This window comes from Patella vulgata, chromosome 2 (genome assembly GCF_932274485.2).
Source record: "Patella vulgata chromosome 2, xgPatVulg1.2, whole genome shotgun sequence".
In the NCBI taxonomy this organism is placed as follows: Eukaryota; Metazoa; Mollusca; class Gastropoda; family Patellidae; genus Patella; species Patella vulgata.
In genome coordinates this window covers 15093779-15112891 of record NC_065880.2, presented here as the reverse complement: position 1 = coordinate 15112891, position 19113 = coordinate 15093779, and the positions used below count along the sequence as shown (strand labels likewise).

Genomic DNA, 19113 nt, shown 5'->3' with positions numbered 1-19113 from the left:
CCCTCCCCCCCCCCCCCCCCCGATTTGTCTGGAAAACTATATCATTTAACTGTAATATATAGTGGTTCCACCTTTTTGTCCTGTTATCTCTCGCAAAGTTATCTTATATATGTCACTTGGGGTTAACAGGCATTAGTTGTTAGATAAGCATAATGTAAAGCCTACCAAATGATGACTTGTAGAATTATTGCTTCTGACAAGCTTGAATTGTGTGTTTTTGTTGGCGGGGGTAGGTGCTGATAGGGTTCAGTTTGAGAAAGCTATTACAAACATCGTTATTTTAAAAACCAAGACATAGTAACTTAAAATAATATAGGTTTTACGGGAACATTAACATAAAAAAAACTATCATGTCCATGGATATGAACTTCGTGGGTTTCCTCCCACTGCCACGCAGTTGATATCCATGGACATGATAGATTTTTATACGTCCACATGAAAATGTGGGCGTATAAAAATCTATCATGTCCATTGTCGTTGCCCCTGTCCGTCCGTCCGGACATCCACAATTGTTTGTGAACAGTCTACAGGTCACAATTTTTATCCGATTTCAACGAAACTTGAAATATAGGTTTATCACCCTATATTGGCATGTATCGGACTGTAACTTCATGGATTATGGCCCCTGATTGTACGAAAAATCACATTTTTCGTACAATGTGAACACTGTAGAGGTCACAATTTTTATCCGATTTGGTTTAAACTTGAAATGTAAGTTTATAACCCAAAGATCTCGGTTCCTTTCAATATTTGCGCATATCGGACTGTAACCTCCTGAATTATGGCCCTTGATTGTACGAAAAATCGTGTTTTTAGCTTGTGGACCCAATAGAGGTCATAATTTTTATCTGATTTAAAAAAGCGTATTACACCCTAAGGACGGCTGAGTTCGAATTTCTTGAATATCGGCTCAAAATTGACAGACAAAATGGCCGCCGTTCATTCTCAAATAGCATATCAAGTTTGTGGACCCTATAGAGGTCGCAATTTTTATCCGATTTTGTTGAAACTTGAAATGTAAGTTTATAACACAAAGATCTCAGTTCCTTTCGATATTCCCGCATATCGAATTGTAATTTCCAGAATTATGGCCCGTGATTGTAGGAAAAATCACTTTCTTGTTAGCTTGATCTCTATCCATCTCTCGAAAATGTGGGCGTATCCTGCCTGGCAGCGGCTGGTTTTCTGATTTTGTTGAAACTTGAAATGTAAGTTTATAACCCAAAGATCTCGGTTCCTGTCGATATTCGCGCATATCGGACCATAACTTCCTGAATTATGGCCCCTGATTGTACGAAAAATCACGTTTTTTGCTTGTGAACCCTATAGAGGTCATAATTTTTATCCGTTTTAAAAAACCGTATTATTATATTGTCGTTACACCCTAAGGACGACTGATTTCGAATTTCGTGAAAATCGGCCCCAAAATTACAGGCAAAATGGCCGCCCCTCGTACTCAAGTAGCGTAAAAATATGGTATATCAAGGTTGTGGACACTATAGAGGTCACAATTTTTATTCGATTTTGTTGAAACTTGAAATGTAAGTTTATAACCCAAAGATCTCGGTTCCTTTCGATATTTGCGCATATCGAATTGTAATTTCCTGAATTATGGCCCTTGATTGTAAGAAAATCACTTTCTTTTTAGCTTGTTCTCTATCCATCTCTCGAAAATGTGGACGTATCCTGCCTGGCAGCCGCTGGTTTTATGTTAATGTTCCCGTTAAATCCCTACATGCAAGCGTATTATTGAAATAAAGATGAACAACATGTTAGTCCCAAAATTACCTAATTTGTGTCTGGGGGACATTAAACCACATTTCTGTCTCGCCATGAAAGTATTCAAAAGTTGCATTAATCAATCGCGTTCAAAAGCGTGTAAACCTTGTCCTCAAATTTCAGCTCAAAATATTGAGTTGTTTGGACGTGAATGTCAAAATTCCTTATCCGGACACGTAACCCTTTTAAGATTTTAGGTCAATCTTTTCGTTGTGTGACGTGATAATCGACCCTTGTTCCTTTAGAGGAATGACCCATGTGCTGTACTTGATAACGAAAGGTAAATTTCACCTAAACATTAATTTTATAAAATAAAAGTCTGGTTTTATCCAGAAACTGCATAATACAGCTTGGGACACCGGTCCCCATTTCCAGATAAAGACCGACGGTTTAGTTGCCCAGCCCTAAGGTAGAGAATTTTAAGGGATTTTAACACAAAATGAAGCAATTTAATTCTCCAAAATATTATCGGGATTGGCCCTTTAATAAGCGAAATCACACTGATCAAGAGGTGAATTTTCGCTAGGCCGCTACAATCACTGATAAGGATGACATCGATGCGACTTAATGAGTCTCAAATATTAACTTTTTTCTTCCGTCAAATTAAATTCTAAAACATTTTTTTCATTTATTAGAAAAATAAATAGACGTTAGAATTATTTGTAGGTAAAAATCATTTCCTACTTAGTGTAAATGGGTATTAAAATAAGTAAAATTCACCATTTAGTCCGAATCAGTAACGTCTTATGTAAACAATGCACGCGCTATTGAGCCATGATTGCATGATTGACGCCGCGTGATGTGACGTCACGTGTCGAAACAGTCATCTGTTACAGACATATTAGAAGATCTCTGTGAAACAGATTGAAGCGAAACCAGGGAAAAGAATCTGTTAAAAATTATTTTCTAACAAATCTCATTCGGAACCAAACTTAAAGGACAATATTGGCGCCAGTCATTATCACATATGTGATAGAGCTGGTTAAATACATTCCAAATATAATTTTAACACAGAGATCATTGCTACGGGCGACGTGTAACAAGCACGTGAAGAAACGGGAAGTGATGACAAACACGAGTTGTCCTTCTATATAACAGAATGAAGTAACGAGCGGTAAGAGACAAAGATCAAATTTCATTTCAGCCCGTGAACAAAGCAACTTCAAAGTAGTCTAATATAGGCTAATTAAGATGGCTGGCTCGAATTCCAATCAAAAGATCAATCGTTTACAGTCCACGGAGACGGGACCGTTGGGAGGAAAATTTGAAAATTTAACCACCGCAAATGCGTTTTCTGCTATTTTAACCTGTGTAAGCAACTCCAAAAGTATCCAATGGTTTTGTAACCGAAATCCCATTCTGAATTCCAACCATCCAATCAGACTGTTGCAGCTGCATTCACAATAATAATAATCGATGCCTGAAAAATGTCGCACAAAGTAGAGTGGCTCCAGACAAAATGTTTTAATCCATAGTCAACTCAGTACAAATTCGTGCAGTTAGGGAAGCAAAACTAGAAATGCCCCAAAAAATTTCAGGTTTACAGACAGCAGCGTCGGTTTTCTTCGAGAGGCGAAGAAGCGGAGCTGACCTTGTATGGACCCCCCCCCCCCCTCCCCCAAGAAAATTTGGGAAGATTTCACGCCGCAAAAGCATTTTACTGCTATTCCAGCCCGTAAAATTAGTGTTTTATTAGATTTCGGGCACTTTATTTGGCCAAGTAGATGAAATAATTTTTTTTTTCACTTTACCCGTCTGCCCGAAAAGTCAGCTGAAATTCTGTTTAAAACGCTTTCATCTTCCTCTAGTCGTGGAGGTTGGATCATAAGGTCTGTCATTGAGTAAACTGGCGCAGAGGCGGATCCAGAGGGGGGTTGGGGGTCGACCCCCCCCCCCCCCCCCCTGCTCAGCTACATAAAAAAAATTGTAAATCAACACTTTTTATGAGAAAAGTTTCTCGGCCGTGTGCTTTATCCTTTTTCGCCAGTTGTGGGACAGGATGGGCACTCAAAGCACGAAATAATGATATTTGGCGTGATTTCGATTCCCCGGTGGTACATGTTTATAGTAAGGGCGCCTGTCAAACCTCGTGGGTTGTCTCCGTTTTCCTCCACTGCTAAAGACCACTACGTGCAAGCGAATTAATAAAATAAAATTGAACGAAATGTTAGTCTCTCTCTCTCAGAAGCAGCATAGCCTGGGTCTCTTCATCTAACTCCGACACTGCCGAATGAGTTTTCTGCTGAATGTAAATCCAGATGGACGCTGATTATTAAACTTCAAATGAACTTTCCATCGGTTCATGGGATTTCGTTTGTCAGTGGTGTAGGTGGGAGTGCGTTTAGTCGTTCACGTACGAAAATCCAAAGTACCGCGTACGCTTTGGCGGTCACTTAAAGGAACCCTTGACATGAAATTCAATTACTACCCGGGTAAAAATATCCCACATGGCACACTGTTTGCCGTATGCCCGTTTTTATTAGCCCTATGCCCGTTTTCATTAGCCCGGTTAGTTCAGAAAAGTAGGACATTAATCTTTATTCATTCATAGATCAGGTGTCTTAATACAAAAAAAATCAGTTATAACATGATTAACAATGAAATTATTTATTTTAACAGTTAAAAAAAAATGAAACAAAACAAATAATTACGGAGATTGACTCACCATGACTAGGTTGCAATATCTATAGATTTCTGATATGTATAGAATATGTAATAAATAAGTAAATTACAAAAATTGTTCTCTATATTAAATGGAAAAATTGTCAAATACTCTATTTGGAACATAGGTGAAAATAGATTGGCTACTGTTGTTTGACAGTAGACGATGTGAAAAATGAAAGTGAAACCAAAGGGGGGGGGGGGGCTGTTAATAATGCATGACCTTTATTATTTTAGGGGTTGCTTGACACCGTTTTGTATGATACCATTTATATTTCTTCCTCTCAGGTCATTGCTTCATGTACATGTACATGTATATCTAATTGTTGGGAGCCCGTAGCACTATTACAATTTATCCAAACATTAGCACCATACACAATTTTACAAATAGATCTTTACGAATGAACAATTCAGATTGAGTATCTTATACATACGCTCACAACATATATATTACTAATAAGTTTCGTTAAATAAATATATAAATAAATGTTGTCCATTCTAGTATAACAATATAATACACACTCACAATTTCACGAATGTCACAAAAATATTGAGGAAAATGATGGCAGCGTATCCTTTGGCTGCATTTCCGGCGACGCAACGACTGAACTACTGGGAAATGTCGCCTGTGGTGGATGTTGGTCTATCATTTGAGAAACTGGTGCCGATAAATCGTCAATGGAAACAGCAAATGAAAATGCGCTTTCAGAAGCAGATGCCGTCTCTGTTGACGATTCACTATCAGCAGAATAAGAAGAGACTGCTGTTGGCGACTCGGAACCTTCAGTGCAGCTTCCAATTGAATTGTACTCAATTTCAGCAAAGATGTCGTCAAATGCATCAGCACTAAAGCTGTCATCGTCAAGAATTGGTGAAAATCTTTCATTTCTGAATTCCCAATCTGGAAAAGATGATATGTTTGAGCCATTACATGTCAACTTGACTCCAGTTGCATTTTCAAAGACATGGCCCACAGTTTGGACGGTAGGGCATGATTGTGTGTTTGTAACTTGCAGAAAATGTTCTGGAGAATAATATTCGGACGGAAGGCTGTAATCCCAAGCAGACGTCTGTTGTGGGTTAACCATGCAACTAGAGTATTGATACTGTAACTGGTCATCTGTAGCAAATATGTCAGAACTCTGGGGTCTGTTTTCTCTAGGACTTCCGAAACTGGGAATATATTCGTTGAGGAATTGCTCACATGACTGTATGTCAAACTCTGCACCATTATCGTACCATAATTCTTGTTGGGAATTTATGCCTAAAAAAGCACTCCGTTTATCACCGAAGCACACCGGAGCAGCATTTAACATTGCCGTTGAATACATGTGCTGTATTGAATTCTGCTGAACAAGATACTGTCGGTTTTTTCTAAGAGATTTTTCGGTAACCTCAGATTTTTTCTTGAATCTTCTGCGACGTGTGTAGTTTTGTTCCTTTGTTGCTTTTTTACAAGACGTTGTTGAACTCCGCAAAGCCGACTGAACCGATGACGTCACTGTTTTCACAAAATTTACCAATGTTTCTGGGCTTTCTTCTTCCATTTCGAGTCCTGGAAAAAAAATAAAGGATTAAATTATATTTAGTTAGGCAGCATGAGACCTTTAGACCGTTCGAAATCCAGAAAATATTAAGTTTGCCTACACGTTTGGTCTACACACACGGGTGATATTTATATACTAAAAGTTCCAAAAGCTCCAGATCTAACATCATAAAATTTCTTTTAAATCGTTTAATCATAAAGGAAGGAATTGCGCTTGTCTCATCAGAACGGTATGTAACACTTTCCTTGCCCGCCTTACAGTTTGGAAACGGTCGTAAAAATTCCAAGAATATCTAGTCGTTCTGATAGGACGGAAAATCGAAGTCCCGTCTACACATCGGCGTTCACATAAAATACGCCTTGGCAGTTGGAATTCGAGATATGAGTAGGTCGCAGCGCCGCTGTCCGGGCACAATTTCCCTCATAGCACACTAGGGGGTCACGGTGGCTAAGTGGGTAAGACGCTGACTCGCTAGCCAGGAGGTCGGGTGTTCGATCCCTGCATTGCCCGAGAGAATTCATTCAGATTTTCCGGTGTGGTTCCCCCTTGTCAGTGGTGCAGGACGGAGGGCCTGACAAGGACAGCAGTCTAGTCGTTCGGATGGGACGTAAACCGAGGTCCCGTGTACACATTGGCGTGCACGTAAAAGATCCCTTGACAGTTGGAGTTCGATTTAAGAGTAGGCCGTAGTGCTGCTGTCTGGGCAAAATTCCCCTCATAGCACACTGTATGGTGTATGCCCATCTACTAGCCCAGTTCGGAGCAGAACAGTAGGTCGTTTTTCCCCATTTCATTTCATAGCACAGTATATATGACATATGACCATCTTTATTATTCCGGCTGGATGCCCAACTTTCATTAGACCAGCCTTATTTTAATAAACTTAAATTCTTTGACATTTAAACTGTGAAAAACAAGGCATAAGTCGTGCCATTCTAGTTCAAACTGAAAAACGGGTCACAATATCTACATCAAAAAAATATGTATTAATTCGATATACTATATATATATGTTTATTCAAAATTTTAGAAATCCAAATATTGATTTTACAACTTCAAAATAATTTTCATATTTTTAAACATATGATTTGTGTATCAGTTTTTGCCTACAAGTATCATTATGTGTAGGCCTATGACCATTATTACTTACAAGTATTATTATATGCAGGCCTTTGGCCATTTTTACAAAATAATGCTTCTGATGTTTATAAGTCTAAACTCCGATTTTGTTGTGTTTAAGCGTCTGAGTTGTCAGTTGACCTTAACCAGGGATCTGATTGTTTAAGACCAAATTAATCCTTTGATACGTGGTTATTGTACTCGCTACGTCTCGCTTCACCTGGCTTCTGTTTTAACTCATGCACGTGCACACCGAAATTTATTATTTACCAACATAAACTTTAAAGGTAACAATTTGTTTACCAAAATAAACACATGGTTTGAATATATTGGTTTTGAAAATTAATAGAAGTATCTTTCAATTATTTTGAATAAAATAACGTTATATAAACGTATACGCGTATTTGGCAATTGATCTCGAAATTTCTTCTGACGTAACGCAATAAAGGAATATAAAGCGTTAAGATCTTACATGTATAACGATTTAAAAAAAATATTCGAAATACACGTCATAGCTGTTTTAATTAAATATTTTAAATCTTAAATCATTAAAAGGGTCGTTAAAAATATATAAGTCTATTTTTTTTTAAATATGAGAGCTATGTGTTCATATAAATATGGCCACGACAATAAAAAAACCCATCATAGTGCAGACTTACCTGATAGAGATATCTTGGGGTAATGGTATTTCCAGATGACAAGACTAATATGATGTACGTTTGAACGATACCTTATTTTATATGAAGTTTGTTAATTGGAGGTAATTTTTGATACGTTTATAAAGAAAGTGATAATCACGTCAACGCTTGGACGCGTTAGGTTGGGTGTTTTGTTTTTCACACTTCTTCTTAAAACAAACGACTATTGAATTAGTAGAAGTGTCTTGTCGCGTGTTCTTTTTTCAAGCTTTAAGTACTTGACAGTTGATTCAATCGGGCCGATTAGCCACCGGAACAAGAACGGCATGGTCCGACAGGTGAGGTGGAACATCAAAAACTACCCCGTCACCCGCCCACCAATGTTTGTCCAATACAAGCAACAGTTTATGTGTTTTATTAGTTGATACTGAAAAGTTAAAAGAGAAATTCCCGAAGTGTTTCAGTCAATACAACTGGTTGGTCACTTTACCCCCATATTGTCGTCGCCCTTTCCGTCGGTCCGGTCCGTCTATCGTCAACAATTTTTTGTAAACCCCTTACAGACTACATATAGCGTCCGATCGTTTCAAAATTCACATATATTGTTTAGTGAGATGAAGAAGCCTTGTGATTGACAAAAGTTGTCATCCGATCTGCTTGAAATTAAAGAGCCGCGGTAGCTCATTCAGTAGGGTGCTGACCCAGTCTCACTAACCCGTAGGTCCCATGTTCGATCCCGGTGTTGGCCTAGAACGTTTCTGGGGATTTGTCAGCGTGGTTTCCTCTTGTCAGTGATGCAGCTAGGACGTTGGCCTGACAAGAAACAGTGGTTAGTCGTTCAGATGAGACGAAGAACACGTTGGGGTGCATCTAAAGAACACATGAACGGTATAGGCGGAAATGCCGCTGTCCGGGCATAATTTGCCCCATAGCATACTGCAGGCTCGTAGCCAGTGGGGGGAGAAGGGGGATGGGTGTGGGCAATGCCCCCATGAAAAAATGTTTTGCCCCCCCCCCCCGAATTAAAATTTGCCGACCATAGCTCTAAAATACCCACGATAGACTGTGCCGGGTGTGCCCCCCCCCCCCCCCTAAAAACTTTACTGCCCCTCCGCAGCCATTATGCCCATCTTAAGGACCTTAAACTTTATTTCATTTCCATGTCGTTATATTATTCAGATTTGTGAGACACAGTATCGAATTTCAACATTTTTCATTCATTAGAGTTGACATACGTAATAAACACAAAAACATAATATGGAACAAATATGGGCTTAAACCGCTAGTCTATATAAAGCAACGTTTCTTTGGGGGTTCTCTCAACGTTTTCAAGCAAATTAAAATAGTAATTGTGTTCCATATTATGTTTTTGTGTTTATTACCCTTAGAGTTGTGACCCTTGTTAGGTTTGTAGTCTTGTGTAGCTTTAGTAACAGAAGTTATCAACCGATCAGCTTAACATTTGCATGAATTGATTAGTGGAACAAAAAATCCTATTACATTTCAGAAAATCTATGAATTACTTCTAGAGTTATTAACCTTGAAATTTACACGCAGAGCTTTGATTAGTGAAACGATGGGGTCAAGTTTCGTTAATCAGTTCAGTTCTAGTGTTGGTGCACTTGCTCCTTTGTAGAATCTTGTGAAGCTCGAAAACAGTTATCATCCGATCACCTTGAAATTTACACGCATTGATCAGATTAGTGAAACGATGGGGTCAGTTTTCGTTAAGTAATTCTAGTGTTATTGCTCTTGTCCCCATTGTAGAATCTTGAGATAGTTCGAACGATAAACGTTATCATTCGATCGGCCAATTGATTAATTTGCATGATCAATTGGTGTTCTTTGTTTCGATTATTGTTATCATTAACAACTGCAACATTTTCGGATAATTTCTTATAGTTATTGCCTTTTATAAATTGTGTCATAGAATCTTGTCAACCCGTCAGTGGACTTATACGGCATAAAGGAGCCACGGTGGTTCATTGAGTAAGGCGTTGGCTCGCTAACCTGGAGGTTCCCTGTTCGATCCCAGTTCATCTGGATTTTCCGTCCTGGCCTGGCAGGGGACGTAAGAGATCTCTTGTCCGGGCAAAATTTCCCTGATAGCACACTGTGTGGCGTATGCTCGTCTCCATTAGCCCATTCGAAGAACAGTAGGAAGTTAAACCCCAGTTCATTTCATTTCATTTCCACTTATACAGCATGAAGCCCTTATTTGTTATTACCCACAGATTCACAATGCGACAATTTTTATAGATTCGAACCGAGAACACCCTTGTCCAACCCTTATAACCTTACAACCATCGCGGATTCTCGATTTAAGGGAATAGCTGACAAATGACAGGGCGAGATGACATTCTTGGGTTTTGGATTGGTGTGGTATACCAATATTTACCTATACTATTAACGTCACTTAATAGATAAATGGCGTTGTTATTAAAAAATATATTATAGACCTATATTGGTAATCAGAACATCACGATATTAGTACTCGCTTTTATATAATTTCTTTTCTTTGGTTATCGTGTTTCCGGAATGTGTTTTATTTGTTCAGATATTTTTGGTTAATTTGGCGTGATAAACTCGTAGAAATCTTTTTTAAATCCTATAATATAATACAGCTACAGGCCAATATTTGTCGCTCAAACTTTCACCAGATTCTACAAATGGGGCAAGAGTAATAACCCTAGAACTAAATGATGTCACAGGAGTGTTCATCAGATTCTACAAAGGGCAACAACTCAGGAAGTTATTCATAGAAATTGCTGGAATTGAATAGAATTGTTTGTTTCACTAATCATTCATTCAAATTTGAAGCTGATCGGATGATAGCTTCTGTCACTAAAAACGTGCACAAGACTAACAAGTGTCATAACTCTAAAAGTAATGAATGAAAAATGTTGAAATTCGATAGACATGTGTCATTCTGCACACAGAGATCCATCTACTTCATATTTCGAGAATAGATCTCTGCCCTAAATAGCCGCCATCACACTGATCAGCAGTGAATATTCGCTAGGCCGCGACAATCGCCGATAAGCATGACATCGATGCGACTTAATGAGCCACAAATATTAACTTTTTTCCTCCGAGAAATTAAATTCTAAAACATTTTTTTTACGTATTAGAAAAATAAATAAAGTCGTTTGACGTATTTGTAAGTAAAATTTATTTCCTATTTAGTGTAAATGGGTATTAAAATGAGTAAAAGACTCCATTCCGCCCGAACTAGTAACGTCTTATGTAAACAATGCACGCGCCATTGAGCCAATGATTGACGCCGTGTGTGAAAGGTAGTCATCTTTTACAGAGATATTAGAAAACTTTCGTAATCCTCTGTGAAACAGATTGAGCCGCCATATCTAAAAATTAGTATACGTTTTTGTAATTAGGTTCTACTCCGTTTCACATCTGTCATACACGCAAAGACTAAATAAACTTTTTCAATTGTATTAAATGGAAGCAGAATAAATCCTTAACAAAATTCTCGAAGTTTTCTTTGTGCTTTCGACTAAAATCATCGATTTAGGACTTAAAATGTCGGTCAACTAGCTTAGTCACTCGGCAAACCTCGGTAGATTCTGTTACTCTTCATGTAGGGTACTGAAATCTGCTGAGGTTTGCCGAGTGCTAGCTTAGTGTCTGTTCTCAAATGGAGCTAACTGTAGACGGGCAGCCTAAGTTTAGTATGGACTTGTGTCTCACAAATCTGAATAGGACATGTAAAAGAAATAAAGTTTAACGTCCTGAAAACGGCTATATGTCATACAGTGTACTATTGGGGAAATTATGCCCGGGCAGCGCCATTACCAAATACTCTTCATGGGTTCTTTCAGATGCACTACAACGTATTTTTCGTCTCATCCGAACGACTAATCTCTGTTTCTTGTCACGCCCTCCGTCCCGCATCACTGAAAAACCACGTTGGAAAATCTCGGGCTACCTTCTCGTGTAAACATTGGAATGCACGTAAAAGATCCCTTGGCAGTTGGAATTCGATATAAGAGTAGGCGATAGTGCCAGCTGCCCGGGCAAAATTTCCCTCATAGCACACTGTATGGCGTATGCCCGTCTTAATTAGCCCAGTATAGGGGCAGAACAGTAGGACCCCATTTCATTTCATTTACTCACTGAGCCACCTTGGCTCCAGCCTAGATGTAAGCGAAGATATGCGTGTTCAGTGTATGAGAGAGAGAGAGAGAGAGAGGGGGGGAGGGACAGAGATGGCGTTTAACGTCCACTCGACACTTGGTTCAATTTTATTCCAATAATTCGCTTGCGCATAGGGGTCTTTAGCAGTAGGAAGAAACCTGAGTACCCGGAGAAAACCCACGAGGTTGGACAGGCGACCCTGCTCCTTGTCACGTACAACCGTGGAATCGAAACCACACCAGTTGACTCAATGACAGACCTTATGCTACATCGCGCACGTGCTAACCATTCGGTCATCCGACCCCCTCAGTGTATAAGAGTCGAATATTGTAAAGACGGACGGTTTGTCTACGATATCACCTTAGGTGAAACTGGTGGAAGTGGACGTAAAACTCTAGAAACGAACGAACGAACGAACGAACAGACGGACGGGTCCATAGGCAACCGCAACGACAATAAATAATGATCAGTCCGTGTATCAGTGATATTTTTCATTGCTTGTACAAAAACCATATTTTTCAGTTGCAATGATGAAATGAATAACACCAGCGCATCCTGATTGGGCGTGCGAAAAACTTCCGGAGTAGCCTATATACTTGAAAATAGTAAGTAACCATTTCCTGTTGTTCAGATAGTAAGTTCGTTAAAGAGGCAATGCCACTTTCATGCTTCAAGAAATGAAATGAAATGGGATTTGACGTCCTACTGTTCTGCTCGTGCTTCAAGAAATTATATATACATTGTACAGGCCTTATCATACCCTTATATATATTTCCACCAAAATATCCACTAAAATATTCATTAAAAAAAGGTCTGTATATTATCCATTATGTATCCTATAAGTATGTATGTGTGTATGTATGTATGTATGTATGTATGTGTACATGTATCTAATTCAGAATAAAAATATTATTTTAAATGTGTTTATACTAGAAGAATGCACGGCTTCGCTCGGGGGTCATAACCCCGAAACCGGAAGTGGTAGACTAACGCCACCTGACCTATGTTACTCCCCGGTCCGAGCTACCCCTATACCCCAAATTTCAGACTCGGGGCAGGCCTAGTGTAACCGCCAACCCCGAGCAGAGAGACAAACAGACAGACAAACGACAGTCACAAATATTAGTATAGATACAATCTTTCTTTTTTGTTTCTTAAGCTTTTATAACATAGGTTCATATGTACAGTTTAAACGGTTATGTTCAAAGTCAATCTAATCAAAATATAGATCTATATTTCGTTTCGTTTTTTATACTTTCGATGGCCTACACTACATAAAGACAAGTAAAATCGAAATTTTGAACTATAAAAACGAAACGAAATTGGATCTGTGTTTTAATCAGATTGGTTCAAAGTAGAATCTAAATTTCTTTGCTGAGAATAAGACATCCAATATATACATGACTCCGATTGGAACAGAAGGTAGCCCGTTAAAGCCCATTTCATTCATTCAGAATAAAAGACATTTTCAAGATTCAATATTCCAACTAAAGTCTAATATAGTCTTGTTATTATGTTCAGCGAACGCGCGTTTGATTTATATAGATAGACTGCCAGGCAACGAAACATACGCCCATAGCAGCTAAGTTGTTTGGCTGCTCATAAGGCATTATCATTGCTAAAATTCAATAGGCTTCTTCGTTTTACTTATTTAAATAATGTACATAAATTTCATGCAGATCGGGCCATAACTCTGTTTATAAGATTCTACAAACTGGAACAAGGGCCATAACTCTATTAGTAATTAACGGAAAGTGTTGGATATTCAGCGGTCCACAACAATCTGATCCGGAGCCCCTCCCCCCCCCCCCCACCTTGAAAAGGCTTGAAAACGCGATAGGATCTATAGTTTTTAAAATTTGGTGTGAAGAATTGGGTTAATAAGAGGATGACTTCTATTGATATTAAGCGTTCTGTGACCTCCCATTCTGCAGTTTTACCGAAAACCTTGTAAATGCTAATTATAGAGACTACCGTTTTTAACTTATTCTTGTGCGTGAAGCATAAGGACTGTGAGAAGATAAACCCTTATCGATTTTCAAATTTGGTGTAAAGCATTGGGATCGGAAAGGGTGAACCCTTTTGATTTTTACCAATCTGGGACTTCCTTTCCTATTCCAGAGATATATTTTGTGTCTGAAAAAGCTAGCGAATTCGTTACTGATTAGATTTCTTAAAGGTTCCTAGATCCTCATCAAATTAATTGGTCGACATACAAGTTTACCTTTCGGATAAGCTGCTGTTGGGACATTGCTGTTGTGTGTAGGCGTATTTCCACGATTTGTGAGGCTATCTTTCTCAAAATTCGGTGCGCTAAACTATATATTCACCTATAACTTTCTCAAAATCTGGTGCGCTAAACTGTATTCAGCTATATCATCATGATCACATTCATTTTCAAGCAGATTGAATTTAGTTATTTCGGGTAAAGTTAAATTGAAGACTGCGGATTGATATATTAATGGTGTCTTCATAATCTAAGTGCTTAATCATGTTCTATTCGTATTACGTATATATTCATAATAGCTGTTCTATACACACAGGAGCTATAATATTTATACTAAACATACATGTACAAGGCAGTTTGCTCACAATCTTCATAATATGACGTAACATGACGTAACGGATGAAATTACTGACGCGCGTGAAATCGATACATAAATAAGATGTTCGTACAATTTCAACATATATAATAAAATAGACGACATAAACATGACATCAAAGCAGTGTGGTTTAATCGGTGACGAATGCAATCAGTGGCAGGAGGTGGGGGGGGGCTCCACGGCGATAGCCCCCCCCCCTCACGTGCATGTCAACGTGTACACGGGGACCTCGGTTTTAAGTGTCGGTTGGTATATCGGTCGACTAATAATAGAATTCTTCAACAAAACTAAACTTTGGGGTCTTTTGGTTTGAACTGAGTTGACTTACGGTTTCACAAAGGTAGCCCACAAACTGACCAAACCAACCCCTTAGACAGGTCTTAATTTTATTATTTTTATTGACCATTGGGTGAAGTCGCATCCTCAAACTTATAACTTTAATGATTGATATATCGACATAGCGATGGCCCCTAGCTATTTCAGCGTTAGAGAGAGAGAGAGATGTTTAACATCCACTCGACAATGTCATTTCGGGACTAACATATTATATGGTACAATTTTATTTTTAACGTTGAAAGGAAACCGGTGGACCCGGAGAAAACCCACGAGGATAGATAGGCGGCCCTTCTCACGTTCAATCAATTAAAGTTGGGATAAAAAAAAACAACAACTGTGACTTGCTCTTATTTCGTAACAAAACGATTAACAAAACGGCTCATGGACATATTGCCATGGCCGTATATAATTCCGCCCTGACAGAGGAAGACAATATTGTTTGCCAGAGAAGCAACTTATTGTTTGTTTTAAAGGGGCACAGTCACTCCCCAAAATGCAATTAATATTGAATATTATTATTTTCAAAAATAACTTCAGACCCTCGAAAATATCCAAGCAATAGCCTAACCAATTTTTTTCTAATAAATAGATACTCAAACCATAAAAAGAGGTATGGGATTATACGCAAAACGCGGCTCAGAAAAGCTATCATTTCTGGAAGAATAATTCTCTCAGCCTTGAACAACAGTTTTTAAAATGATGGCTGGTGATTCAGAATAAATACAAATAAGCCAAAAATGAAGATGACCCTACGCTAGGCCAAAATGTAGATAAGTTCATGCAGTGCTTTAGAGTTAGGCCAGACCAGTTATGTTCATGATGTAAAGTCAAAGTAATATCAGTCACACGCCGATTATAGGACTTGCCGACCAATCAAAACCGTCTATTAGCAGTCTATTCAGTGAACATGGGACCAACATGGCCGATACAACTACGGTAGTGGAGGGGAAAGTGAAATATAGGGACGGAAGGAAGGTGAATATTATACTAAATATGTTTTACTACGTCTGGATTTACCCCTGGATATGTATTTAGTTCTGGATTCTTTTTTCTTTCAGTGGAAACAACGATGGTGCGTGTTAAAAAAGCCATCTCCAGTCGCTGGTAAGTTGTTACAAAGTTTACAAGTTTTGTCAGTGTGTTGAGTTAGGAATGTTCTGCACGTCTTTGATGTTTGCTCTGACACGCTATATCTGTCTCTTCTCATTTTATAAATGGACATCATGCAATTATAAAATCCAGCTGTACCTTTTCTTTTTGCAACACATATCGCATGCTTAGAACTGAGGAAACCGAGAAGTTTTCAGTTGTTCACATCCAAACCGTAGTCTAGTCAAACAAAAACTATACCTTTTCACTGTGTCTTCTAAACGAGTCAAATGTTCTGACCTACATGTACTTTTGAGCTTTGACGGACGACTGACAATAGTTTGATTTTCAAGGATTAGTACACACAAGTTTGTTTGATGTTGATGGGAACAGGGACAGTGTTAATTCCTTCATAAACTCATAGGAGTTATTGAAACTGTAAAACACTGTAAATTATAACATTGTTTCAATAAGCTTAGTAATGTGTATATCTTACAATAAATGCCTATAAATATTTCATTAAATAGATGAACAATCTAGTACAGTTGTACCCTGCTATATAATACATATTATTGAATAGATAGATATTCCACCCATAATGTCACCATAGGTTATTGTGTGGGATATCCCATTATCCTCCATATTGTCTCTGAAATATCACTATCACTGGATCAGTTGCAGTTTCAAATTGTTGAAATATTTACATATATCAATATATGCATGTAGACTGTAAATGTCATATACACATATTCATATTACAGCATGTATCTGTATAATAATATTTAGGGCGAGAAGAATTTTGAGGCTATGTGGACCAGAATCTGTCTAGACATTTAAATGTGATGAAAATAAACTGAGTCACAATTTGCCTGGGTTTAGTTCACCTACATTGAATGAAACCACATTCTGAGAAATCCAAGAATTTCAGCTAATGTCATGGAGTGTTTAATTATTCTGTTATAAGCCTGATTATTCCATATGATCGTGATGTACGGGACGGCTAGAAAACTGGTTCATAGAATGTTTAATTATTCTGTTAAAAGCCTGATTATTCCATAGAATGTTTAATTATTCCGTTAAAAGCCTGATTGTTCCATATGGTCGTGATGTACGGGTCGGGAAGGCTAAAAAATTGGTTAATTTCATTTCAATGAAGTGTGATCAACCATGATAATTGGTCTTTGTTTATCAGAATTGAGTACCATTTAAAATTATCTTCAAATTGTTTTCTAGCAGTTTGTATGAAGAAAAGTGATTGTTAATGATAATAACCCACTCAGCAACGCATAAAGGTTAAAATTCTATGGATGACATACATAGCACTGAAAAATACAGCTCCATCTTATATGATAGATTTAGTTACTCCACACGCGTCTCATCGATGTCTTAGATCCTCCAATAAGAGTTAACTTAGTATTCAAAATTTTAATTTAGAAATAGGAAAACGTGCCTTCTCTTTTTCTGCCCCTTCATTGTGGAACGAAACACTAAAAAATATTAGGGATCTGCAATCCATAGAGTCAACAGAAACATTCAAAAAACAAATCAAGACCCTGCTTTTAAACGAAGCTTATTCACATTAATTTCAAAGCACAATAGAAACTATTAAAAAGTGTTTTTGTGCTATAAATATCAAGAATTATTATTATTATAATTGATTTCGGAAATTCTATCAATCGTGAGATACGAGTTTTCAGATAAGGGTATATTATCCAGACTCTGACAACATGTATATTACAAAATGTATTAAAATATACATACATATATGTACTGTACACATGTCATTTAATTAATGATTTTTCTACATTTCCTTGTTTATCTTTCAACTTGCTAAAGAATTATATATATGAGTGTAAGTATAAAAGACAATTTGTTTGATGACTAAGACAAGAAAGGTATTGAGGAGGATTGCCTTGTCCACAACCACATCATTACTCATCAGTACATTTAAGCTATATTTCCATTGATGTCTGAACTCTTGATTTCATTCACAAGATTGAACCACACACAGATTTTATGTAGCAATCTTTCTCAATGGACATTGTAGAATTTGAATAGAAATCTTTTATAAATAACGGCATTTTGAACACTAACTTCCTTCAGTAAAGCCAGTTTATATATTTAGTAAATATTTAAAAGAGAGTTTAAAAGAAAAACGTTCTTATATTTTAAATAAGGAGGAAAAATCAAATCTGGTCTTTTCATGAAATGTAACAGATTCTGTGCTGTGCATGTTTATAAAGGCATCTGGAAAATAGGATAAACAATCCTTGTAAATGGATGCTTTTATTTGATATGCAGATTTATATGATATATGATGACAGAATTTTACACACATATATCTGTAAATAAACATATATTTTGTTGGAACAAAAATAAATTGTGTAAGACCAATTAAAGATGTTCTTTCAGATGCATTTAGTAACTCGATAGAGCAATAAACTATAACATGTACTTGCTTGAAAACGTTGAGAGAATACTCTTCGAAACGTCGCCTAAATAAATCAGTAATTGTTCTACGATAAGTATGTGTTATAGTTTATTACCATTTAAAGATGTACTGGGAATAATCATTACTAGGAATCATATGCATATTTTTACCGTATCTTGAGGGGGAAAACCCTGTAATAATAAATTAGGAATCAAGTGTTTAGTTTATGATGAAAAGTTGAGATGTGTATAAAATGATCTGGTTCAAAAATGAAATTATCAATTTCATCAGATTTTATATGTTGATATGTCTTGTGCAATGACAGACTGTCGTCGTTGAATGTTTTTGTTGTATTGATAAAGCAGCCACTGTTGTAATGTAAGCCAAAACTTTAAACTAAAATTAGTAAACAAGCCCACATGTCAAAATTTGATTATACATGTAAATGTATATAGAATTTGCCCAATCAAACCAATAGATACCTTTTGGGGGGCTGACTGAAATCAAAGAGATTTAAGCTCCTTTTAATCAATTATGGTATTGCTAGAATCTAATCTGCTATTGTATGTGCTGGTAGTGCAAGAGATATATAGGTACATGTATGTAGTGTTTAAAAGAGAAGTCTTGATTTTCATATGAAATAAATTCATCCAAGTACATGTATGTGAATCAAATGCCAAAATGTTAAAAATTAGGTTTAAGGTTCATTATGTAAGCCCGTCTTCATTAGCCGGGTAGGAGCAGTACAGTAGGACG

General features: G+C 37.4%; 2 protein-coding genes across 3 annotated transcripts in view; one reads left to right on the top strand and one right to left on the bottom strand.

Annotated features, from left to right (window-relative positions):
* Positions 1 to 4906: 4906 nt before the first annotated feature.
* Positions 4907 to 7217, bottom strand: LOC126810348 (uncharacterized). The gene is made up of 2 exons (XM_056099044.1): positions 7137 to 7217; positions 4907 to 5995 (listed from the first exon to the last, which is right to left on the bottom strand). The coding sequence occupies exon 2, from the start codon at positions 5985 to 5987 to the stop codon at positions 4980 to 4982; it is 1008 nt and encodes a 335-aa protein (XP_055955019.1). The 5' UTR covers positions 5988 to 5995; positions 7137 to 7217; the 3' UTR covers positions 4907 to 4979.
* Positions 7218 to 15702: 8485 nt separating this feature from the next.
* Positions 15703 to 19113, top strand: part of LOC126810400 (uncharacterized) — a 36241-nt gene continuing 32830 nt past the window's right edge. For both annotated transcript variants that reach the window (XM_050535433.2, XM_056098788.1), the window contains exons 1-2: positions 15703 to 15812; positions 15896 to 15941. In XM_050535433.2, the coding sequence (XP_050391390.2) occupies positions 15756 to 15812; positions 15896 to 15941 (103 nt within the window). In that variant the 5' untranslated portion in view covers positions 15703 to 15755. The remainder of the gene's footprint in view (positions 15813 to 15895; positions 15942 to 19113) is intronic.

What these genes read in the sequence shown, in the direction of transcription:
- LOC126810348 (XM_056099044.1), bottom strand. Translation starts at nt 5,987, where the DNA reads ATGGAAGAAGAAAGCCCAGAAACATTGGTAAATTTTGTGAAAACAGTG.